This window comes from Delphinus delphis, chromosome 14 (assembly GCF_949987515.2).
Source record: "Delphinus delphis chromosome 14, mDelDel1.2, whole genome shotgun sequence".
NCBI classification, from domain to species: domain Eukaryota; kingdom Metazoa; phylum Chordata; class Mammalia; order Artiodactyla; family Delphinidae; genus Delphinus; species Delphinus delphis.
Genome location: NC_082696.1, coordinates 25,122,807 through 25,149,830, shown reverse-complemented (window position 1 = coordinate 25,149,830; position 27,024 = coordinate 25,122,807). Strand labels below are relative to the sequence as shown.

The 27,024-nt window shown below is 42.1% G+C and overlaps 1 protein-coding gene across 4 annotated transcripts in view; it reads right to left on the bottom strand.

Moving 5' to 3' along the window:
• The window catches only part of NHSL1 (NHS like 1), a 237,961-nt gene that overhangs the window by 119,930 nt on the left and 91,007 nt on the right, over positions 1 to 27,024 (bottom strand). For 2 of the 4 annotated variants that reach the window (XM_060029893.1, XM_060029895.1), the window contains exon 1: positions 9,004 to 10,065. The exons of the other annotated variants lie outside the window; for them this stretch is intronic. In XM_060029893.1, coding sequence (XP_059885876.1) covers positions 9,004 to 9,205 — 202 coding nt within the window. In that variant the 5' untranslated portion in view covers positions 9,206 to 10,065. Of the gene's footprint in view, positions 1 to 9,003; positions 10,066 to 27,024 lie in introns of those variants that run through there. 4 annotated transcript variants of the gene reach the window in all.

The following is a 27,024-nucleotide window of genomic DNA, read 5'->3' as shown; positions in this document are numbered from 1 at the left end:
CTCATTAAATGTCAGCTGTTGTTAATACTTAAGGGGGGCGGGGGCTTGACTGATTTAGACACAACTTTCAATTTAGTATTTTAATCATTTCAGGATTTGACATAAAAACTGAGGTATAAATTACTTGAAAATTATGTAAAGGAAGTGATAGCTTCCATTTGGGTTGCCTAGGTTACACAAGTAGTTTAAAAGCAATTACTTCTATACTGAAAATTCTGAGATCAGTATATATATATTCCATACCAGGATAAAGACATCTTTTGACTCCACTATTGATAGTGAAGGGATTGCCAACCCAGGGGCAGTACCATTAAATACAACCAGATTCAATCTGTAGGCTGATACAGTATCTATAGAACACACACTCATGTTTATTATTCAGTAAACAAGCTGTACCCGCTACCCATATGTATGATGAATAGGTATTATCCTATTTTACAGAAAGGAAAACTAGAGCTTAAACAGACCATGTGATTTGTTTCAGGTCACACAATTAGCGAGTGACAGAAGCAAAACATCCAGATTTCCTGACCTGGCCGTCTTTGCATCCTTCATTCCCTTCCAATGAAAATTTACTCAACACTTACTATGGGCCAGGCCTGGGGAAACACTGGTTGTCAAAACAAACCCAAAAAATCACTCCTGTCTTAGAGGTTAAATTCTAGTTGGAGGAGACAGGCAGTACTGAAAATAAGTACGAAAAGTATATAGTATATTAGATGGTGGAGAGCATTTCAGAGTAAAACAGAGATATGGACAGAAGGGTCAGGATGAAGATGTGGCAGTTTTATTATTATTATTGTTGGTTTTTTTGCAGGTGGAAATCCACTTGGAACTTTATTAAGGTCTCAAGCTACTTGTGTATATGCTTTTTAAATCTTCGCTTCCCTTCATTTCTTTTTCTTAGATATCTGTTTTATAAGGAAACATTTTGTGTTTTCTTAGTCTGATAAATATTTATTGACCATCTAATATATTCTGTTCTAAGCACTGTAAAATGTCCAGGTAGCACAAAGGCAAAAAAGGCAAATTATCTTCCCTTAGGGTTTCAGAGTTCAATGGGGGACACTAACATTGATATGCCCATGTGATAAGAGATGTCAGCAGAAGTTGTGCCAGATGGAGTCATGGCTTACACTACTGTAGGTCTGGGAGAACATATATGTTTATTTGAAAACATAAGTGCTAAGTCTATCATCAAGTGACGGCAGCGAAGACTGCTTAGATCACGCATGCCTTTCTATTTGCTGATAAGTAGTGACAAACATGACCTTGGAATAGGAAAATTATTCACATCGGTAAATACTTAAAGCTTGGCTTCATGAAAAGATCAACTTCCTGTAGGCAGCTCGGTGCAGGGCTGCTGGCATTAAGCAATCCCAGAGCAGGGGCATCCAAGTTCAGACTCTGGTGTCCCCACTTAGACTATATCCCCATCATCCACAAGGCAGAGCACCAAAGGAAAGGAATACAGCTGCAGCGGGCAAGATGCTTCCCTCGGAGTCTAGTCTCATGGTGGGACCAGTGCTACTGAGCCAATCACTGTTCCACAGGATGGCACGGGAAATGAGGAGACCATACATGTGCCAACTCTCTGAAGATGTGGCAATTTTAAATAAGGTCCCTGATGATTTTTGAGCGAAAACCTGGCAAAAGTGAGAGAGGGAGAGAGAGAATTGTGTGCACAGCTGGGATTCTAAGCGGAGGGCAAGGTCAAGCTGCACCTCATGTTCTCGCAGCAGCAAGGAGCCTGGTCTGACTTAGTGGAGAGTGAAGGGAAAGCACAGGTGATGAGGTTGGGGAAGCAATGGGGTGAGGGAGGCCGATCCCATAGGGCCTCATAGAACATTGTAAAGACGTTATTAAACTGTCTGAGAAGGGTTTTAAGCAGTGAAGTTACACGGCTCGACCTATGTTTGATGTCTTGCAGGGTTGCTGAGGCTGCTGTGTTAAGACTGCCTGGCTTGGGGTGAGGCAGAACAAGAGTGAAAGCAGGAAAACCGGTTAAGAAAAGATTGCGATAGCGCCGAGCTGCCTCTCCTTATCAGGCATGGCATCGTCCAACCCACACCTCATCCCTCTTCACTAAGTCAACTTTACTCATGGTCAAAACAGCCGGGATCAAACGCTTGTACAAAGTGTCTCATACGTACACAGTTTGCGTGGAGCAACAGGAAACAGCAGACTGCCACCAAGCTTATGTTCCCACAAACTGCACCCTCTCTTTTGTTACACTCAGAAGAGTCCAGAGTCAGGAGCACTTGTAAGATTATATTCATCAGTATAATCGACAAAGTAAGCATGCAGTGCTACCTATAACCCACCATGCTGTAAGCAAATTCAGAGTACTGTTTGGCACGTGGGCCTGGGCAAACAGCACTATTAATAGTGTCCCAGGTGGGTTACGTTCACCGAGTCAGCAACCCTTTATTGGGTACTTAGCCTTGGGGATAAAAAAGGTAAGGAAGACTTGGTCTCTGTCCTAAAAGAACTCACAGTCTAGCTCAGGTCACAGACGAGTAAACAAATAAGTACAACCCGGTGTGTGATAGACGCAATTACAAAGGTATGCAGGGGGTCAGGAGTAACACAGAGAAGGGAGAAATCAGCTCTACCCTCTGGGAATCAGGGAGGACTTCACAGTTTTAAAGCAGGAAGTAACAGGCAGAGGAGGAGACTGGAGCATCCTGACTCATGGAATGGGAGATGAAAGTTCTGGAGCTGTGAAAGAGCCGGGGGTCTGTTTGCTATTTCTGGAGTTAAAAGGGAGAGGGGACAGGGAGGCGTCCGATGGAGGAGGATCTCCTGCTATGTTAAATGATAAGGACTTCATTCCATGCACACTGGGAGCCACAGAAGAATGACCCCATTAGACAGTAGTCCCCCTTTATCCACGGGGGATACGTTCCAAGACCCCCAGTGCGTGTCTGAAACCGAGGATAGTACCGAATCCTACGTACAGTTTTTTCCTATACATACCTATGATAAAGTTTAATTTATAAATTAGGCACAATAAGAGATTAGCAGCAATAACCAATAATAAAATAGAACAGTTATAACAATATACTGTAATAAAAGTTATGTGGATATGGTCTCTGTCTTACCTTCAGAATATCTTATTGTACAAATTTAATGTCTTTTCCATCTTAAGTAAGCACTTATCACACACTGTGGCTGTAACTTTTGCAGTTTGAGGTGCAACAGCAAAACTCGCACGAATTTCTTTTTCCTTCCTCATAATTTCACAGACAGAAGATTCCTTCTCACCGCAGATCTTAGCAACCTCAGCATATGATTTGTTTTTCCTATCCTTACGTTGAGAAGTTCACCTTTTCACTTAAAGGAAGCACTTTATGGCTTCTCTTTGGCTTATCTGAATTATCAACATCATTCTTGCACTTTGGGGCTGTTATTAAGTATAATGAGGGTGACTAGAACACAAGCACTGCGATACCACGATACCACACCAGTCGATCTGATAACCGAGATGAGACAGCTATTAAGTGACTAAGAGGCGGGATACCCTGAGCGAAAGGATGATTCACGTCTCTGGCAGGACAGGTAGGATGTTGGTAGACTTCATCATGCTATTCAGAATGACATGCAATTTAAAACTTATGAATTTTTAAAACTGGAATTTTCCTTTAATATTTTCGGATTACAGTTGACCACGGGTAACTGAAACCGTAGAAAGTGGAACCGTGGATAAGGGGGGACTATGGTATTTTATTTTAGGAAGATCACTCTGTTTACAGTGTAGACTCAAGAATAGCCCAAAGGTGGCAAGAGTGAAGATAACAAGAGTAGAAGACCATTCAGAAGGCCAGGTAAGAGCTGATGAGGGCCTGGACCACAGTAAGGATGGACAGATGGCTGCAGACACAATAGGTCTTGAGGTAAGACTCATAAGATTGGAGCTACCTGAAGTATTTGATAGGAAATACTGTGGTGAAAACAAAACACACACACACACACACACACACATCATTCAATTTGATAGAAAATGATAGATAAACCCCAAACCCCTGAAATTACATGAAAATATAACACTTTCTATGACTATAATATTGATACATAATTATATAAATATAATATGAATTGTAAGAGACATAAAAATTAACCCTAATTAATGTGCAGTGTCTTTTTAAATTATTTTTAAAATAACTGTTTGAAAAGAACAATTTCAAAAAAGTTTTTAAAACCCAGTAAAGACATTTCCATGGAAAAGAACACAGGTTATATTAACTCTACGCTAATTTGTAAATTAATTAATTGAATTTTTAAAAAGAAAGAAAAAGAACACAGGTTACTCACTTCCAAACCCAAGCTCTGACAATAAGTAACTTCCTTCATTACTCTACGATACTTCCAGTAATCTAAATAAGTATCTAAGTCTCAAAACAAACCCACAAACTTTTAAAAACAAGTAAATAAAAGAAGGGTATTAGTTAAAATATCATTTCAACAGAACTTCATCAACTTAATAACAAACAGGATCATTTTTGCCATAAAGCAAGGCAGCGAGACAACAGATTCCCAACTTCAAAAGAAAAAACCATCAAAGGTTAATAAAGGGCAGTCTCGATGAACCAGATTAAAATATTAAGTGGCACTCACTGTCTCTCTCACAGAATCTCAACTTCAGTAGAAAGAAAGAAAGAAAACATTACATTCACTGCACTGAGAATATTATTCTTATCTCTTTTTATTAAGACACCAAGATAAACTCCATTGAGCTATTTTTCCAACATACATAGTGACCCTCAGGATAAATATTACTTGTTTAATTTTACTATCAAATTTGGGGTTCTGCTTTGACAATATCTGCTAATATTTTTCAGGTTCTTTTAATGCCACGAAGGAAATGTTCTTAGATCTTATACTGTTAAGGATTTTATGATCAAAAATAAATTACAGGTATTTACATAGAAACAGGATCTTGACCTTGCTTTTGGTCTGCCATGCCATCTTCCTCCACTGTAGTATCTGAAGTCACTGCTAATCTAATTATGCACAAGGATTCTGTTTTCTGCAACTATTTTATTAGGGAGGACACTGGGATGAAATTATTTCAAATACAGCCAACTCCACACAACTGATTATCTAGTGTATGGATTATTCATTACCCTTGATATCTAGTAAGGTCATTCTCTGGTCATTTTTGTCGCTCCTGGAAAGGGAGGGAACAGAAATCCAAATGATTCAAATTTTGTAATGTTGTTAATACACACGGCAATGTCCAGAAGAACAGAATGAAAGCATTTTCTAAATTGCAGCCTGGCATGTCAATTACCCAGTCTCTTGACCTGCCAATACCAGGATCATCAATCATGCCTCTGCCCAGCTGAACACGGAACTGGGGCTCCAACAAAACACGCTCTGCTCAATGAGAGGATACGCCATTATTATTCCTCCTCTTTTGGTTTTAATTGACAAGAGAAGAGTAAGTAAGCAAGACAGGGGAAGCACAGAATAACTACTACTGGTCATTAGTTTCCCTTGAGAACCTTCCCCAGTGCTGGAAACAAAGCAGGAGCTCATTAAATATTGTTGAAATCAATGCACAGCCAGAAGACCATGCAAAACATGGAAATGCTCCATATAAAGTACCTTCTCATCTAAGCCACTCACTTTACACTTTTTCACAATTATCCTGCATTTTCTCTTTAATTCTCCCTTAAATGCCTTATCTGCTTCTCCACTGAAGTATGAACTCCATGACTTCAGGGCCTGTGTGCTACATTTCTCTGTATCCCACACGTGGTACTCAATGAGAATTCCTTCTAAATGCTCTCACAACTCCACGTGAAAAGCAACATACGGTCTCATCTCCAACTGACTTCTACTTTTTGACTACACAGGCATCTAGCAAAACAGCTCATGATTCACTAAAGGTAACATTCAAAAGGACAGTGATTCACACCCTTGATTTTTATGGCTAATTAAGTCGAAACATCATCTGCTGTGAGAGTGGGTCACATCACACGAAGAACGTAAGGACGGGTCACTGCTGTTACTCAATTCATTTTTACCTTCCAGAGTACAAATGTCAACGCAAGAGAGTTTTGAAACTTGCCATGTGCTAGAACAAGAGAAAGCACACAGGTCCTTACTTGTGATTGCTTTGGACACATAAATACGTATCTTCTAGTTACTTTTTAGGCTCAGGAATTTTACCCTTAGCTTCTCGAATATAAGCGGTAACACTGGATTGTAAAGCTATGGGTCTGTGTAATGATAGATATCCATAAAGGTAACCACTCAAACACTTCAATCTGATGTTACTGATAAGCAACCTAGCATGGAGATTCACTATAAAAAGAACTTCTAAAACAAAACTTGAAAGAACTGTTTTATAGAATGAACATGCATCTTATTCAACATACTACCTACACTGATAGTAGGGATTCTGGGGGCTAACTGTGCAAAGCAATGCGACCTGGAGATGTAGGCAGGGAGCAGGGCAAGCACTCCGGCCTTGCAGCAGCTGCTGGATGGGAGGGAGAAAGCCTGTAGAACCGGACACCTCATCAGACAGAGATCCCTTGGGGGTGGGGTGGGGTGGGGTGGGGTGGGGTGGGGTGGGGTGCGGCGGGTAGAGGGAAGAACACAGACAGGACCACTGACACAAGGCTGACTTGTTAAACTACACTGCCCTACTCCTGGCTGTCACTGCTTGATGGCAGTATATGTATGCATGGGAGAAGAAGGGCGAGCAGGCTTTTAGAAACCTGTGTATATCAAAAAATGTGAATATAAAGTCAGGGGTTTAGGGAGCAGGCTGAAAGGAAAGTGGATTTGGATGCCTGAGAAAGACGCTACACAATCCCCATAGACCAATACGTCTTCGATGCGTATTTATTTGCAAACAAATCCTAATATGGCCATTGGGCATTCTTAGCACTGACTGATAATCCTTGTTAGACTTTTAGCAAATTTATCTGATGCTCAAAAAAAAAAAAATGAAACAAAACTCCAATCCTGTATAACTTCTCTGAAAGATTTTCCCTCTTTTGATCTGTAAGCGTAAACAAATGTCACTCTGTATTTCTCCAAAGGAAAGAATTATGTGGACTAAAGATCAACTGTTACAATGCCCCTGAGGCAACATGTCAAAGTTGGGAGCCAATTTTCTTTTGCAAGTCAAATATGAAAAAAAGAATCTAAGCCCACGAATTCTGATCTATAGGCAGCTTTTTAAGGACTTTCCCCTAACCGCACATGTCAAAAGTGATAATATCATCCATGTCCAACTATTTCTAAGAACCATACAAATTTACACACTGTATTATGCCACCATTTATCTTCATGAGGCTACTGTATCCCCTATTACTGTAAGGGATAAAGGGCACAATCTTTTGTATTGTTACATAAACAAGTCCTCCCTCTACAAATCGCCCCTGGTCTTTACAATGACTTCTTTATTTTTCACAAGTCAAGTGTACAGTATTTGCTTCATTTCCCAACTAAAACTAATCCATGCAAATTCACAGTCTCTTTCCCTTTAGCGTTAATTTAGATGGCGCATCTATGATGGAAACCCTAAAGCCGCGTGCTCACATGTACACAATCTTTAACAGAAACTTGACAGCAGTTGATTTAAAACAAAACAAGCCATGAAAAAGCAACCCCTGGCAAAGGCCAAAGGCATTAAAACTACACCCTCTCGCGACCACAGTACTACTGTATCCACCCTTTGAACATTACAACCCACCCATTTACCAAAACCACAGCTTATTCCTGATTTAGAAAAGTAAAGTTCGTGGACTTACTAAACTACACAACTCCAGCCAGAAAGCACAAATGGCTTTTCTACGCCTCGCAATTATACAGCATCTGAACTAAAAACCTGTGTATTTCGGCTCAGTATCAGCAGACCACTGTGGACCCCCTTCTTGACATAATAAACAACTGACATCTTCAAAGAGCATTAACTAGTCCCTCTTGTGCCACAGTTTAACAGACAAGAGCAAATGGCTTAACCCACATTATCCATGAAGAAGGGTGCGTTTAATTCTCAGTCCATGGAATATAATTACTGTCCCCATAAGCACAGATTTAACTTAGCTCTCTCACGTTTCAGCAGTTTTATTTCCCCAAAGAAGGGGGAGGACAGGTCCCTGAAAGGTTTTAGTGAGGCTTCTCTTGGCACGGGAAGAATGTGATAAATAGGGAAAATACAAGCATGCGGAATGTCTGGACGAGGTTCCTTTGTAAACCTTAAATAGTGCTCCCCCACTGGGCTGTGACAGGGCTCTGAATGGAGAAACCATTTTAGAGCCTAACAATTCAGTCTCTCCAGTAAACATACTAAAAGGAAGACCTCAGAAATTCTAAATATAAAACAGGGGTGTGTTTAAGAAATATTGAAATATTTCCCTCTTTTCCGCCAGGACTGCTATATTTCTTCACCTTGAAGAAGACAAAACATGCTAAACCTGAGAACAGAGACCAGCAATGGTCTGAAAAGGAACTTGAAAGAAATCCAAAAACTCCTTCTGGCCAGGATATCACACTTCGTGTGTTCATTTCCTCGATGTCACCCCAACACCTGTTTAATTCAAGCGTTTGTGTAATTCATCAGTCTTCTTAAAGAAATATGCAAAAAGTTTATCCACGATTCCCAAAGTTTTCTCAGTGCACTGTTTCAGAAAAGAGCTCCATGTCCTAACTTTCAATTGTTGTAAAGAGCAGAAGATTCCTCCCAGGATGTAGTTTACCACTGAACTTTGCACAAGTCACATGAGCGTGCGGATATGATTTGGGGGTGGGGGGCAGTGCTGAGGACACATAACAGCTATTTTATCCTTCTTAGAAGGACACAATCTCAGGTTGAATCTAATTGAAAGACATGCAAACAAATGACTGACACTGAATTCCAATACAAAAACACACAAAAACTCCTAACGTGGCCAAGAATCGTGAACAGAAATCAGTGATAGAAACCAAGAATTCTAGATAGCAAACTCCTAAAAATGTTTAAATAGAAAAAAGTCAAGTCACCTTTTCTGGGCTGGATTCTGTAGGTCCAGTTTTCATCATCCGCTTCCACCTGCTGCCCACAAACTGAGAGCTCTCCATCACTGCGAAACAGCCTCTTTGTCTGCCTGGGCAAGGAGGAGAAATTTATCCAACTCACAGCACGTGAGAGGGAACCTGGGTTTGACTTGAGTCTGAAGGGACCTGAAGAGCCTTCCTTTTTCATCTTCTTTCACATCAAAATCAACTATAGACAAAGGACAGTCCAGCCAACAAAAAGCTTGTTTTTAAAAATCGTTCCAGGTCCTTTCAATGAAACTGCTCCTTCCTACTTGTTCAGACAATCCTGAGAGTCAGGCAGGGCACTCTGCAGAAAGATTGCTTCTGTGCCACCCAGTTATAAAGAAAAGAAAAATGAGAGATTAGGGGAAAAAAAAAAATTTTTTTTTTTTTTACCCTAGCCACATTGTGGTACCTGGTCTCTAGATCAGGACTATTCACAGTCCCTACCTCACCCCCAGAAAATATGAAAATAAAAATAACTAAAAGTATAATTTAAAAAATGAAGCAGGGTGTTCATTTCAGGGACGCTTGTCAGGACTTGGTAAAGAACAAGACCAAGGCACTCCGACTCTCTGGTGTGTACCTAGCATCCCATACTGTAATCCTACTCCTCTCCCAGGCATCTTTCCCCACAAGGGCAGAAAGCCAGCCGTCTGCTGCAGACAGAAGAAACTCCTCAGGCTGGAGAGAAAGATTCAGCGCCAACCCAGGCGCCTAGTTTAAAGTTCAGCCACACAGGTGACTTGGGAGAAATCAAAGAGTTCAGCTCATTTGCCCTCTTTCCTGTCTGTGAAGCACTCAGGAGCCACAGGACTCCACAAACAATAAAACGGGCTGTGTGGCTACTGCTTGGATTACAGAGTAAGCGCTCCTATGAAAGGCGATAGGCTTTCCCAACACTGGAGCCACCTCATTGGAGACAAAAAACCCCGCCTCCCTGCTGCAGTCAATACTTCAGAGGCAGCTCAAACTTCTGAACTCCGGCAAAGCTACAGAAACGCGTACACACTTCTGGACACTTTTTTTTTTTTAAAGCCAAAACTTAATTAATTATCGTCAGACCACATTTCTGGAAGTGGGATTTTGAGAAGGAGCTTTCAGAGATTATGTAGTTATATACACATCCAGCATTCCTAAGTGGATTTAGGAATGTCATCATCTAAGGAAATGTACTTCCAAAGGGAATAAAACTGACCCAGCTATTATGTCACTCCCAGCTTTCAGCGAAGGTGAAACGCAGCCGTTCTTGCACCTGTCACTGCCTCTCCTGTCTTCCACCAGCAGCAGGAGTCGGGGGCTGATGAGCCACTTCTGCCTCCCCACCGGCAGCCCCTGGGGGTCATTCCTCTCTGGCTTTGAATGATCATCCTATCACAGAGAACCATAATCTGAGAGCTGTGCTAGTAGCTTTTAGCTGTAGGCTGCAGCCCTTTGGAAACCCTTAATCAGGGCATGCAAAATATCTACAGCCACATGTTGGAATGCATCTGGGTGCATCGTTTCACCCAAGGCCAACATAATTCCATGGTCCTAGGGGCATAAAGAACTTCTGCAACTTTTCATCATAGAGACTTGGGTCAGTGTCCTCTCCCCAAAGTGTCATTCAGAGTAAGGGCAAGTACAGAACTGGGTCCATCTCCCTCTCCTGTACTCACTCTCCTGTAATAGCAAATATATTAAAGCTAACAAATTACAACAGAAAATAAACTTTGATTAAAAATAATAAAAGCAGGATTTTGCATCATACATCTACTGCAATTCACTGGGATTGTAAGAAAAAGGCTCTACACGCTTACCAGGACTGGGACGTTTATAGAAGAAAAACACAGAGCTGCTGCCGAGTGTTCCTTGGATGGACAGCTCATATCACCATGGAAACCGCGACAGAGAACAGGTAGTAGGACTAAAGGGCAAAGGTGCAGAACAGTCCAGGTAGCAAAAACAGGGACTCGGGATAAAAGCTCAAAGTGTCCTCAAGAAATCATGTAGTTTAAGCCCCTCAATTTACTGATGGAGAAATTCAGGTCCAGAGAATGTACCTGATTTGATCGCTATTATAAGGGCAAAAGTGATAAAATTACATATAGCATCAATGGCTAACATCAAAGTTCAAATATCCAATAGTCTTTCTGAGTCAAAGACTTTGAGAAACTCAAAATATAAAATTAAACTTAGAAAAAAAAAAAAGACCCTCGTGCCAGAAAATAGAAAACATCCCAAATGCTGCTTTTACCGTTTCAGATGCTCATGGGACCCCCTGACACCCAAGTATGCGTTCTTTAAGGACCCATGGACCCCAAACAAGGAACACAGTGGTATCCCTGCTGACGTCTACATCCTGCAGTTACAGTTTTAAGTTAGGAATATCTAAGCCCTGAAATAAATCTCATGCTGTTCTTTACATTCAGCAAGTGCTTTTGAACAGTGTCCCCAGACCAGCTTCCTTGGAGTGTGCACACACACACGTACAACAGCATTGAGGAATTGATGTTATTAGTAACTGGTGTGTTTTCCTCCGGTACCTCCTACACACATCTGAAAAAGAGCTGATGGCAGGGGCTAGAGGAATATTCACTGCCAAGCAATCAAGAAGCAAAACGGGTCCATTCAAGCACTGGACTCATGACTCTCCTCAAAATGAATACACACTTAATGCTGGACTTCAAAGAAACTTAATGGATTTCCCATCATTCACAAGACAGATGGCTATGTTTGCATATAACCAATTCTCCATCTATGAGCTATTCCGTTTCTGTTAGATTGAGCCTTGATTGTTAATATCTTCACTTATGTAAAAGAAGGTCAAATAACTTAACTACTTTTACAACTGGACCAGAGTTCCCCTATGACCAAGATAAAATATAATGACTTAAATCGCTTTGTAGGAAATATTGGTATTTTAACTATCTGTGTTAGATATGTACTCCAATTAGCTTAGAAAAACATAAGCGAACTGCTTAAAAAGCTATTACATTCATTCAGCCTATATCTATGCAACAACTATGATGAACCACACACTTTAAGCATCTGGACTATCAACCCTAGGGTCATACAAATCTACCCCTGCCAGCAGCATCGGGGTCATGGCTACTTTGTGCCACGCACATCACATATACTACTGCTAATCTTCATGATAACTCCACAGTGGAAAATCCCTACTTTCAGAATATAACCTGTTTCTTCAAATATTAGATTCCACTATAATCTTCGATGTAATGAAACATCATAATTTAACCATTTTTTCCCAAGAAAATCTGCACTAGAATACACTCTTCCCAGACCTTTTAAACAGACATGCTGAACAGATTTTTTTGTCCACACTCCTTACTGTGCAGTGCTTTCCCATCTCCCCCCTCACTGTCAGGCTGTCAAAGTGAAACTTCTGTTGTCATCATACGTGCCAATAACTGCTCCCTTCCTACCATTTTGCCCCTGCTGAGCTTCAGGCAACAGGAAATCAGATAAATAATCTTGCTTAAATTATATGCTTCACGGGAGTCATGAGCGCTCACGGAGTGAAATACATAGCTTTAGTGGAAGGAAGGGCTTTGTTACAGTTGCCTCCTGGCCAGCACCCTTGTCCTTTCACTTGCGAGATGGAAGCCCAAGGGTTGAAATGGCTGGAGGAGCAGCCTCTAGATAACGACCCCCAGGTGGGCTGAAACCAGGTTTATGATTTATCGCCTCTTTTATATTAAGTTCTTAGCACTTGAGGGTGGTGAGGAATTTACCCAACATTACTGACCAAAAGTCAAGAAATTACTCTGTATTATTTCAGGAATGATTTAAGTAATACATTAAAGAAAAGTTAAGTAAAAAAACTGGGATGCACCAGAATATATTACTAAGGGAAGTTCTAGAATCATCTTCTTTGAGAATTCCTGAGTCAAATACCCATTAATCTGGAAAGATTTATTTATATTTCCACCAAGAGTCAAAGGGAGAGATTGAATACATTTGGAAAGTCCTTGCCAAAAGACACAATATTTCATGTTTCGATATATACCGACATCCTTAAAGATGAGTTAAGCTCAAATGGAAGTTTTTGATTTAATAAGAATTGTTAAACATGACAGGATATAGGATTAGACAAATCTCTCAACTCAATCGGGCATGTAATTGCCGCCCTTGCCATCTGTGTAAAATGCCAGCCAAGAGTAGGAACTAATTTCAAGTACCATCAGTTTTTTGGCCTCAAAGGCCACAGAAGAGCATTATAACTCTTAATTTCCATGTGTACCTTTTCTGCCCTGACCCTCTGTTACAGAGCCTAAGCTCGTACTGCTAGCCACACAACAGGCCAATAATCGAGAGATAAATCGCTGGGGCAAAGGATAGCGACTTTCTTTGGGAAGCCGGCAACCAAACGGAAAAGATGGTGGACTTGGGCCCCAAAGAATCATCTTGCCTGAGTGAGAATTCAGGCTCCTTTTATACTTTTATACTAAAAGGGGAGGGAGTAAAGTCAAACATTTCCTGATTCCCATCAGCCTCCAGAGGGGCTGTGTTAATTTCATCCTCCCTGCAGTCATTCACAGGTGAGCCTGGTCAGGATATTTCCTGTGAGCTAAACAAAGGTATTTTAGCTTAATGCTCTTTACCTGGGAAGCAGCGGTCCCAGAGATTGGCCATTATGTGTAATTTAAGCTTATAGGTAACATCCCTTTAGTGATTAACTTGTAATAGAATACAAAAGGTTCTTCTTCCTTATTACACCTCTCCCTCAAACCTGGAAAGGAAGAATAGGAGAGGCAGGACCCTGATGCCAGAAACCAATGGAGAACAGTGCTGTATGGTCAGAGTTGGTAGGGTTGCTGGCTTGGCTGGAATGGGGCGCACAAACAGAAGGCTTAATGAACAGAGACAGGGTGAAAAAAACATATACCGCAGCAAGGAGAGTCACTCCGAACTGTGTCTTGTTCTAAAGCAGCCCTGACTGGGTAGAAGCAGTGAAGTGTGTACCCTATCAGATTACCCCATGAGTCACAGAGGCCGTCAGCTTCTAGGACAGGGTGCAGTCGTTTTTCCAACTGTCATCTCTTGTAAATAATTGAAGAGTAGATTCAAATGCAAACTTTCTATGAGGTAATTTGTACACACGAATAATGAAAGCTTATCTCAACATCTAGAAGTAAACAGTTCGAGCCAGACATTTATAACTAACAACAAAAAACCCATATTGCCCCCAGGGCCACAGCAAGCCAACTCCTACAGTACACGAAATCCTCCTTCCTCACCCACCTCCCACCCACTACCGAATTAAGCACCTGATTTACTCAAGAAGGAAGTCAGAGAAGATGAAACGTCGCCAATTAACTGTTCAGAGAGAGGTCTGTTTTTAGGGTTCTCCTCACCTACCACTACCTCAATACGGAAAAGAAAAAAAAGCACTGCCTTTACGTTGAGCTCTAGCTTTGAAAGTCAGAATAGGTCCCTTTCAATGGAATTAATAATGCTTCCCTCAACTGGAAAGATTAAATGCAAACACTCGTATTTATGTATCTCCACAAGCCTAAATCCCACGTTTCAGTGTCTTCATGTCTGAAAAGGACTCCTGAACAGCTCTGACACGAAGCCTTAGTGACACTGTTCCCCCAGGATCACTGATACAGGAGCAATGTGGCAGCACATTACTGCTCTCACCCCCTGGGATGTGGTGTGCTGCAAGGGGGTAAGGCCTGTGCCTGGTCAGAAGCTGTCACTGATGGATACTGTCACTGCTGTGTACTGTGCACTGCTAGGGGCTTGCCAAGAAGGCAAACTTTGCCCAACCTTGACCAAGAAAATGTCCCCATCCGAGAAGTTCATACGAGAAGCTCTCCTAAAACTGAGCATTCACTTTGAAGTTCAAGGATGAACCTACTCTGAAACTGAAATAAAACTCCAAATAAAAAAAAATTTAATCATAATCTCCTTTGTACTTCATCCCTCTCCCGATCCTTGTAATTATTATTTTTTCTACTTACTCAACCAGTTCTTCACAAACTTGTCTTGCACATAAATCACAGGAAATCTTATTAAAACACAGAGTCGGATTCAAGTCTGGAATAGGGTCTGAAATTCCGAATTCCCAAAGCACCCAGGTAGGGCCCTGGACCATCTTCGACTTAGCACAGTACTAGCCAATAACGGTCCCCAAAAGCAGGGAGCTCATCCTTTTCCCTCCATGTTCCCTACGGTACCTAACACACAGCCAGCACTAACCAATGCTGGTCACAAGAGTGAACAACAGAATCGTCTACTCATTCCTGTGTTCCCTCTTTCTTTTGATCTTAGCATGTTCCAGGTCAAAGAGATAATTTGACCTTTATAACTAAATTCCATTCCTTTATCACTAAGTTACAAAAAGCAGAAGTAAAATTTGTAAACTGTTAAAAATATATAATCTGAATTAAAGGGTTAATAATAAATTTCCATCATCCATAGAGTTATACTGCATTGCTTTGAGAAGAAAGACGGTCATTAACTGCTAGGTGGCATGCTTTTCTTAATTTGTAAAGACATCTACATTGCTTCCATCCACCAAAACTCTGGAATTCAATGATCCCACTCAGAACCTGGGACAATCAACAAAGAGCCAAAATCAGAAAAGCAGCCCACATCCTACCTGGTAATCCATGCAGACAGGCTGGGACCTCCTGGGTTCCACCATGTAAACTTAGTTGCTCTGTGGCAGTGGGAAAAATTTTTTTGTTAAGTTTTTCCTGGTACATGATTAAGACAAAGAATTTTTTCAGTCAACTTTAAGTGACCTTCCAAAACGTTTATTCTATTTGGCTCTATCTTTAAAACTATATTCACTATGGCTCTACAGAGCACATTGAATATATCTGGGTTTTTTTAACAGACATTTTATCATTTCAGCTATTCCCTTTATTATACTACCATTCCCTGCTAAACATGTGGTTAAATATTGCTGATACCAGGAATGATTCCATTGAACCAGACAAATGTGTGAGAAATAAATGAGAAATTCAAACATTAAAAAAAAAAAGGTGGGAGAAAGAAAACTTGAAAAGTTCTGAAACCAGTGAGAACAGTGGCAATGCCCATCCTGCTTTTGGCCACACTGTTCTAACTGGATCATGTGCTGCCAGCTTGATAGGTAAGTGGAGAGTCAGAATGAAGAAATCACAAACTTTCCTGTTGGTTTCTTCCCTCTAACATAAACCCTGTGAAATATGTATCATCATACATATTTTGCAGATGCAGATACCAAGGATAAAGGTGATAAAGTAACTTGCCTAACAACCCCCCACCAAGTTATTAGGTAGCAGAGTTGAGATTTGAGCCAAGGTCTTTCCTCCCATACGCTGCCCTTCCTTCGACCATGCAGACGGCCTCAGCCTCGGGCCTCTCCCCTGGGCTATGACGATACCCTGGGAAAGGGGACCCCTGCTTTCAGCTGCGCTCCCCTCAGAGCTGTCCTCCACGGGCCAGCTCACACTATATTCTAGGCCCCTGGGCCCTTGACCCTTCTGTGCCTCCATCTGCCAAAACACCTCTCATCTTTTTCACCTGCTTGACTTTTACTCAACCTTCAAAATTTCTGCCAGGAGCTATCTCAGCTGAAATAAGCAAACGTTTATTAGGCGCTATACTGCTTAACTCCTGCTGCATAACAAGTCACCCCAAAACTCAGTGGCCTAAAGCAACAGTCATTTAGGATTTCCCACGATTCTGTGGGTAATCTGGAGGCCAGCTAATCTAGGCTAGACTCGGCTTGGGGTGGCTCTGCTCCCGTATGCCCGAGACTGAGAAATTTCCTAGGACATGGAAATTATTTTAAAATGGGGGCAGTCCCAGGCACACTGGGATGGTTGGTCACCCTAGGGATAACCTGTAGTGCTTCTCCTCCCTCCTAGAACCAGAAGGCCAGTCCAGGCTTACCTTTTTCATGGAAATGGCACCAAAGAGCAAAGCTCAACTGCATCAGCTTCTTCCGCATCAGGGCTGCTAACATTCATTGGCCAAAGCAAGTCACGTGGCCAAGCCAACTTGATTGGGGCGGAGCAACACACTCCACTCACCTGAGCAAGCAAGGGGAAGGGAGTGCCTATTTCTGAATCTCATCTACCACAGGCAGCTGCTGGGCAAGTTACTGAGGGTGAGAGACTCCTAGGACATCATTCCCGACCTCAGGGATTAGACTGCGTTAGATGCCACGCTCCCATGGCACACCATGAAAAGAAATGCTGCCCTTCCCCTAACACATCTGAAATCATGCATTTGCCACGGAAGACTCTAAGCTGCCCAAGTGGGAAAACCGAGGCATGTACAGTACCTAGCACACAGTAAGGACTGAATCAATGCCTGTTAAACTAAACGGGTCAATTATACGCCCTTCATCATCATAGTCAACTTATTATATATACTCCAGTTTCTTTACTGGACTACCTTTGACATGCTCCCACACAAAATGATGGATTACATGCAGGGGTCAGCAAAGTTTTTTGTAAAGAGCCAGAGAGAAAGTATTTTAGGCTTCGTCAGCTCTCCGGTCTCTGTTCCAACGACTCTATCTGCCATTGTGGCAAAAAAAAGCACCAGACCATATGTAAACCAATCAGGGTGGCTGGGTTTCAATAAAACTTTACTTACTAAAACAGGTGGTGGGCTGGATTTGGTCCCTAGACCATAGCCTATTGACCCTGGGTTAGAAGAATGGCACTCGGAGTTGAGCAGACTGCACAAGCACAGATAGTTCAAACCAGTGTTTCCCAAAATGTGCTCCTTAGGATACCGGTATCAGAATCAACTTGGATTGGGGTAGGGGAGTTAGGAGGCCAGGAGGGCTTGTTAAAAATGCACATTCCTGGATCCTGTTTAGTTCACACCTCTGGAGAGGAACCTGGGAGTCCACATTTAAATGAGTCTCATGCATGTTACAATTTGAAAATCACTAGTTTCATCATTACACTACGATTCAAACAGATACGCAGGATTCAAATCTTTACTCATAATTTCACTAAAAATGCACAAACGGGCTTCCCTGGTGGCGCGGTGATTGAGAGTCCGCCTGCCGATGCAGGGGACACGGGTTCGTGCCCCGGTCCGGGAAGATCCCACATGCCGCGGAGCGGCTGGGCCCGTGAGTCATGGCCGCTGAGCCTGCCCGTCCGGAGCCTGTGCTCCGCAATGGGAGAGGCCACAACAGTGAGAGGCCCGCGTACCGCAAAAAAAAAAAAAAAGCACAAACGTTATATCAAAGTATAGATATAATACCAAATGAATACAAAATAGACTAGGATGATATATCGTAGGATATTACAAGCAAGATATAGTATAACAAATTAAAAAATTTTTTACTTTGGCATTTGTTTTTCCATAATTTGTATGCTAAACACAGGCTATAAATGTTTTAGTCAAGTAATGTTTAATTTTCATGCAGAATTATTTTAGACATAGAGAAAAGGAGAGAGATCATCACAGATTTAATAGTTAACGTATGGCTATATTTGTTTCAGTTTTATTTTTTAAAAGTAGTACAGATAAATTTCCCTCTTGTCCCCAGTCTCACAGTGGTAACATCATTCTAAATTTAGTGTGTATCATTCCCAAACATATTTTCCACACTTTTTCTACATACCAGTGAGGTCATCAAGACATAGTATTGTTTTGTGTGTCAAAGTTTTATAAATTATATTATACTGCAAATCATTCTTTTTTTAAATTTATTTATTATTTTATTTATTTATTTTTGGCTGCGTTGGGTCTTCGTTGCTGCGCGCGGGCTTTCTCTAGTTGCGGCAAGCGGGGACTACTCTTCGTTGCGGTGCGCGGGCTTCTCATTGTGGTGGCTTCTCTTTTTGCAGAGCACGGGCTCTAGGCAGGCGGGCTTCAGCAGTTGTGGCTCGCGGGCTCTAGAGAGCAGGCTTCAGTAGTTGTGGAACACGGGCTCAGTAGTTGTGGCACGCAGGCTCAGTAGTTGTGGCTCACGGGCTCTAGAGCACAGGCTCAGTAGTTGTGGCACATGCTCTTCGTTGCTCTGTGGCACGTGGGAACTTCCTGGACCAGGGCTTGAACCCGTGTCCCCTGCATTGGCAGGCGGATTCTTAACCACTGCGCCACCCGGGAAGCCCTGCAAATCATTCTTAAACTTATTTTTATAAAATAGTTAATATTAAAAAATTTCCACTCACTCTACAACCAGCGGCATGATGGGTAAAGGTGCCAAGGACCTGGTACCTCTCATGAATCAATTCACCTGATCCTTTTCTTACAACCTTGTTTAGGTAATTAAAGGAACATTTCACAGCAGGGTATGTCTGAGAAAAATCGATACCTAAGCTTCTACACTCGATGTGCAAATCTGCTTAAGGGAATGGACTTTTGTGTTTCTCCCACATACTGTGTCTATTAAAATTTCACTCGTTGCATAAGAGTGTTTTCTTTAAAAGCTTAACAAATTTAAGCTTTCTAGAACACATGAAAATATAACAAAGCATATAAAGATGGCTTTATATGTTTTTCTCTTCATTCAGCTCAACAATTTTTACAGTCATCAAAAACTCCAAGTAAAAAGGCTGCTTAGAGAAGAGCAATTCAATCTGATGATGACGACTTTGGCTGTCCCTGTACAATCACATTTGTCACAGTCTTAAGTAATAAACTCACTTTGATAAGGAGAAATTCAGAAAACAAATGGCCTAAAAGACACTTAAGACGTTCAGAAATTTTTGGTTCAAACACTTGCTCTCCAGGGTCAAAATGAATGTGTTAAATCAAGGGAATTTTTGTTTCTATAATATGCTTCTTTAAGATAACGCCGTCGAAAAGAACTTCAAAGAAGGGTGAAGTATTTCTACAAAATAAACACTAGACCCTTGCCACTGATGGCAGGCTGGAGTGGGTGGATAGAGACTGGCTAGCACAGACGAAGGCATTAGTTATAGAGACTCCCCCTTCTAATCTCCCTTCTCTCAGCCCAGCCACTCTGTTGTCTCCCTGAAATGCAGGGACAATTACGACAGTGTTCCCTCAAAAGGCCCCAAGTGAACGGCACCCTCTGTTCTCATTCCTGGGCTCAACCCGCTGCAAGACAAAGACACCAGGGACCCTGAAAACTAACTGGGGAGATGCGGACATCACTAGCACTTGATAATTGATAGGTTATTTTCATCTGCAGCAGCAGTAAAGAGGTAACCATTGATCTTACAGGACTTGAAGTAGAGGTGGCTAGTACACAAGTGGAGACGTCTGGTAAGGCCAGAAGCAGGAGATTAAAACTGTGGCCGCATATATAGGAAGGGGATGGTGAGCTGCAAAGGAGGGTCAGACTCCCAGCAGGAAAACAGTTCACTCAACGCCAGCATTGTGAGGAAAAGAACCAAGCATGCAGGCCTCACCTACACAGACAAAATTCTCAAGGAACTGCACCTGTGTCATTTTCTCAAGGAACTGCTAGGCCCATTTCTCTTCCCAAATGAGGTGAGGCCATGAAGGGTTTGAAGAAAAGTGTGAAATCCTGACAGGTTAAAAGGAATTACTACAAAAATAGCACAGGTGTAGCTTACCTCATAAGTAATGACAGTTGTGTAAAATAGCTAAAAAGTAAAGAAACTTCCAAATTTCATCACCAAATACACACATGCATGCACACGCATACTCAAGATGTGCTCCAGCATCTTCTAAAGTTTAGTTTGCTGACAATATTTGGTAGAGGAGGAATGGATACAGAAGAAAAGTACCAGTTACTGTACAGTTCCATAAAATACACATTATTGGTTATAGTTGATAAGAAAATGCTTGGCTAAAGGTAAATTACTATTCAAAATAAGAAAAAAAGTGAATGGTGTCACATAACCTTTAATTTATTACATAGTGCAATATTGCTTGTTCAGGCCATAGGGAATTATGGTAGGTTGTAGCCTGTATCTGAGATTAGGTCCAAGGGTGTCACTTAAGGAAGTGACGTTATTTAAGAATTACCTAAGTCAAGCAAGAATTAATATGTAAGCATATGCTCAGCCACTTCCAGAAGAGACACCTTTACAAAATGAGATTACAATGAAGCCTGAGGAAAGTTCAAAATCGAACTTACCTATCTAAGGGACAGCCTCATACTAAAGAATAATTAAGGAATCAACAGCCTAATAAAATGTTTTGTCACCAGCCTAGTAAAGGTAGGAGAGAAAGATGAGGACAGAGGTGATGACCAGTAAGCATTTGTGGGTGTCCAGTGTCCAGAGCTGAGCACAGTGTCTGGAACCCTGTAAGTTCCCAATGTCTGATGGCCTAGCACTGCTCAAAGAAACACAGGATGGGTCAGCCCCAAAGTGAAACTGCATTAGTTTTTTAAAAACGTAAGTGGCCAAACAAAACACCCCAAACCCAATCTATGCATAACCTACTGAACAAGAATCTTTTACAAAAGGTGATTCTAATATTCACCCACGGTTGAGAATCAAGGCACTAATACAATTCCAGCTGGGCCTGACCCATCCTGTGTCTCTCTGGCCATCAAACACTTTGTGTAAGGTATGCCCCTACCCCCAATTAAGAAACACCAATCTTTGAGAAAGTTTACACTTTGTTTACAGATAAAGCTAAGTTAATGCTGGTTCTGTGTTTCAACTAACAATATTTAAAGGAACAATAAAATGAAGAAGCCTGCCATTTTTCCAATTCTAACTTTTTAAAATGTTTAAAAGAGCATCAGATGCCAAGCATAAATTAGTCTCCTCAGAAGCTTCCTAGACAGCATCGGTGTCACTGGGGGCTGGGGGTGGGGGGGGGAGAGGGGTACCTATCTGAAGGGCCGAGAACAGACACTGCCTTCCACAGTCACTAGGAAAACTAAGTCTTACACTCACGCTGACTGTTTGAATTACAGGAGCTTGGGACCAAAGGAGATCTTATTCTGTCATACACTTCCATCTTACAGATGAGGAAACAAAGAATCTGAGGGGTTTTGTGTGACACTGTGACACTAGCTCCATGGCTGCAGGAATTCCATCTAAGTAGTTTACCACTGTGTGGCCCAGCCTTTAACAGATACCCCAGAACAGTTTTAGAAATTAATTGTCAGGTCATCAGCAAAGTTGGGACCCAGAGTCAGGCACAGTTTAAAATAATGATGATGATGATGGTGGTGATGAAGATGATGCAACTACACTGAAAATAAACTGATCTTAAGAGAGGTAAAGCAATTTTCCAAGATTACACTCCTCCAATACTCCGGAGCCTGAATCCCATCTGTCTTCACCGTGGTTTTGAATTGCCAGAATCATTTGTCCATAGAACAGACATGAGGCATAAAAAAACCATTCTTTCTGAGATTAACACAGGTAACTGATCTCTCAGAATGTGTCGTTGTTATTAGTATTTTAACACCTGGGCTGGAAAAAAGGTTCCAGAGAGAAGAGAAAATTAACTTTGTCAGATTTGCAACATTAAGTATACAAGGTTTAATTAAGAGCAGATGGCCTTATTAGAGATAAGACTTTTTGCCTCATCTAGGATCCATTGAAAATCATGCTCAAAACCTGACATGGTTTGCCTGTGGTTGACCAGCAGGTGGCAGAACAGAACAATCCGTCTTCTGGAAAGCCCCAAGCAGTAGAGGCTTGGGTAAATTCAGGGAGAGTATTTGTAGTATTCAAACACTGGCCAAGCCCGGGTTAGGACCCAGCAAAGAATCCTACGTAAAACTCAGAACCTGATGGTATCTCATAAAATAGAAACAGTCGGGTATCCATGCACTTCAATAACCTACGGGTTAAAATTCAGAAGTGTCTTTCATACTTACACAGGCCAGATGGCTGAGGAGCTAAAGAAGAAATATCACAGAGGACGCTGTCCAGCCTTTAGGACATTCGGGCGTCCACGTCAGTGTTTCCTAAACTTGCCTGCTCATCGGCATGACCTGGGGGGTGCTTATTAAAACACAAACTCTGGGGCCCCCTCCCAGACACACACAACCTCTGGGGAAAGGGCCAGGGAAGCACCTGGGGGGCTGATCAGACAAGTTTAGGGGTCTCTGGCTGTGTACTAACTACCTGGAGGGGAGGTACAGGTCAGGGCAGGCATCGACTGGCTGGGCGAGGCTCACTAACCTCACTGCTCAGCACGGGGTAGGGCCCTCCGGCTGCCCAGCAAGCCTCCCCGTCAGCTGGGGGACCCGCCAGGCTCCCCACCCCTGACCCCGCATCTCTCTGTCCCTCCTTTTCACTCCAAAACCTCACTTATCCCATCTCCCCTCTCCTGGTTCACTCCTGCCTGCGGCTCACCATCGACAGCATGAATGAATTTGCTCCTTGGCACTTTCAGCCTCTGTTTCTAGAGGCTGCCTCCCTCTCCCTCTGATTCCCTCCACTGCAAACAACAAAACGCCTCCCTGCAGCTGCGGCCTCCTCAACACAAGTTCCGTCTGCAGCGGGGACAGTACAGCCCCCCCACCTGTTGCTCACTCTCATCCTGTGAGTCCCTAACACCCTGTAAATGGGGAAAACAGCCTGACCACAAGTTGGATCGCCCACCTCCACTGGGCCCTCGTCTTCCTACAGTATTTCTACGCTTCCTTTGCACGTCGCCCAGGTTGTTCCAAACCATTAGGTTTTCCTTTCAGCCTCACTCCCACCTTCATACCCAGACTCAAAGATAACCTCCCTTTAAATAAAGCGACAGTCGAGACGTCCCTCTACCATTCTCCCGTCTGCCCTAAGGGAAATCCCCGCAGCTTCCAGCTTAGTTTGATCCATCTGGGCCTCCACGTTCTGCCACGTCAGCCTTGAACCGCAGCCCTGATCTTGTCAAATGCTGCTCAGGAGCCGCCGCTACTAATCTAACCCAGGCTTCTCGGTCTTTGATTTAGGCCCCGGCAGCAGAGGCCAACCCGCCCCCTTCTAGATTCATCTCAGTACCCCTTCCTTGGTTGCATTATTTCTGACCCTCCGAAGTGGCTGTTTATTTATGCACACCCTCGCCCCAAGAACTTGCAAGGCACCACGAAGTTGGGCATATGGGATTCCTTAGTTTGCCAGAGGTAACTGATGTCTAACCACCCATACTACCCCTTCTCCTGTCCACCAGTGATGGGCAACTCCTTGAGAAGAAAAATGTTAATTCTGTTGGTGTTCAGTAGAAATTTACTGAGTAGATCATGCAAGAAGCAAGGCTTTTCCACTTTCCTCCCCTACCCCCCCAAGACATGCTCCTACAGCAGAGAGAGAGGGACAGCACAAATATATAAATTAGGCACAGCTGGATTCCAATCTTGATTTCAACACATACTTATTGACAATTTGATCTGCCGCAAGCCTCTCTGAACCTAGCCACCCACTGAAAACATACAAACAAGAATAATAATACTGCCACCTAGTGGGGTTATGAGTCAAGCACATAGCACTGTAGGACGCCCTCAACGCATATAGGGAAATCATTATTGTCAGGCGTATCTTTTTGAACTGGATAATTTGCAAAATACAGTCAGAAAAAAAACAGGTAAGGGACTACTGGCACCAGTTTATCAAAAAATAAAAACAAAAACCACTGGTAGTAAAATATTATACCGTGGTTTGAGCTGCAGGAAGAAAAAGGGATAAAGTTACAGAAACTTTCACATATGATTTAACTTCGAAAGTTACCCTTTAAAAATATTTGGTTTTTTTTTTTTGGTACAGTTATTCCCTGACAATTGATGTATTCTCATAGCCATAATTAAAGAGAATTAATCATGACCCTCAGAATACTGTGCTATCCCCCTTCCCCAAAACATTCAAGTCAGATTATCACTTTTAGAGAATACATAGGTTAGTTTCCAACAGGCATAGCACTGATATTTCAATGTACCTGTCAATCTAGCCTGCGTGAAAGAAAATCATTACATGAACATAGTAGAACACAAGATTATTTTTATACAATAGTGACTGTGCAAAAACTACGTTGCAAGAGCTAAAAATCAGGTGTCAGGTATGCAGATTGCTGTTCTTAACGAAAAATGTCTGTGGATATATTTCAGTAGGGTGATCTCAATAGTTTTTTAAAACACAGTGAGGTATATTGAACAGGGCAGCTAGGAGCTAATTTACAGCTTCTGAAAAGAAACCCTGATAGAGCAAAACTTTTGCCTGTAGACAATAATGAACCTTTCTCTGACAGTGTCCCATACGCATCATTCTATACCAAATGCCACAGCCACAGGAAATCGGTTGCCCACAGCCTTACAAACCAAAGTTTACTTGCTTCCTCATTGTCTGTCATGGGCTCTCCTAGCCATACTCTGTCATAGCAATTCACTTCAAAATTTAAAAATAAAGGTTTGTTTCATGGAGCTTTGATGAATCCCATCTGAAGGCCATTAAGACATACACACCCACTTCCACACAAACCAGAAAATCCGTAGAATTCAGAGGCTCATCAAGTCTTGAAGCTGGCAGTTATCCTAGCAACAAATAATTCACGCTTCCCCTTATGGGCAGAAAGAAGGCCGAGAGGTTTAGTGAATCAGCCATTGTCACCGAGGCAGTCAGGGGCACTGCTGGGACTGGAACCCTGGTTTCCTTGCCCCATCCAGGTTCTCCCTGCTTTACCACGCCTCCGCTCTGGCTCTGAAGTTAGTGAGTCCCCCTTGATACTCTTCAAGTCCATCAATGAGTCATGTTTCCGTTTCCTCGCTCTGTTCCAAGTCGTCTTTGGTAGCACAGAGTTCATTCATTCACAATAACGCTAACTTGCTTGTACAGAGTACCAGCACACTCAAGAGTTGTGAATTACACGTCACCTTCAAATCGGTGAAGCCAATGGCTAACTAAATCTAAAACTTAAAATTAAAAAAATCTAACTCGTAGCACTTAAAATACTTCCTTTCAACCTACTGTAAAACAACAGCCTATTTAGGAGATGAAAAAGTGAGTCATTGCTTTCAGCCAGCAGACCGCCTCCCCAGGCACAAACTCGCACATTATACACATTATACTTCATGGGCCTTTTAAATATTTACTTGTTAGCAGTATTCTTCCTTTCAGGTCAAAGATTATAGTACTTAGCAACACAAAGAAAGCAGAGGGATATAGTTATGAATTAGTAAACTGCTTTGCCAAGCCTTCCATTTGTTAATTCAGTCCAACTTCAAAGGGGATTTTAAAAAGAGCTTCAGCTGTCAGAAATCAACCCTCAGAAAATCACTGAATCAGAAAGTGACTTGGCCAGTCTTTCCCAAACTGGTGTTACGGAAAAAATACTTAGTTGTAGGTATAATAGGAGCAAAAAGTCTCTTCCTATGCAAATAAGTTTGTTTAACTCACACAAAGTTTTAGAGAGATTTTTTGTTACCGTGTTAACCACAGGACTTTTCCCAGCCTTTGATATGCTAATGAATGCTGAAAATTTCCAAGGATGGGGTGAGAGGGGATTTCAGTTTATTTGATCACATCTATTATCTGGAGGGAGGCAGGGGTGTTGGGAATACAATATGAGAAACACAACTACCCCGGTTCCTCGCTTCCAGGCAACAGAGAGCGGAGAAAGGACTTTTTTTAGGGTATTTTATTTTTGTTTGTTTTTAACATCTTTATTGGAGAATATATACTTGTGCTTTAGCAGCAGAGAATAGTTACATTCCCATTCACAACTATTTCAGGATAAGGTGAGAGTCTTTATTAAATCAAATGGGGATTGGAAGGAGGCGCCTAAACAGAGCTAAATCCCTAAGAGCTTAATTTCTCACGGCCACCAGGATTGCCAGTTCCTCTGGGCTTCCGAAATCACTCCCTGGCTCTCAGCAAAAACGGCCTCCTTACCTGTTCCTGTGGAACGACTTGGAGTAGTTGTGTACTTCCCCTGAACTCTTTGAAGTTCGTGCTCTAGTCTAGTTCAATGGGTTTTAACCATAGCTGTACATCAGAATCACCAAGGGAGCTTTCAACTCTACAGATGTGTGGGCACAATGCCAAATCTACAGAATCCAACTTGATTCCCAAGAAGCAGCAGCCAGAGCTGAAAACCACTGTTCTGCTTCCCAGGAAGACAAAGTCAATCGAC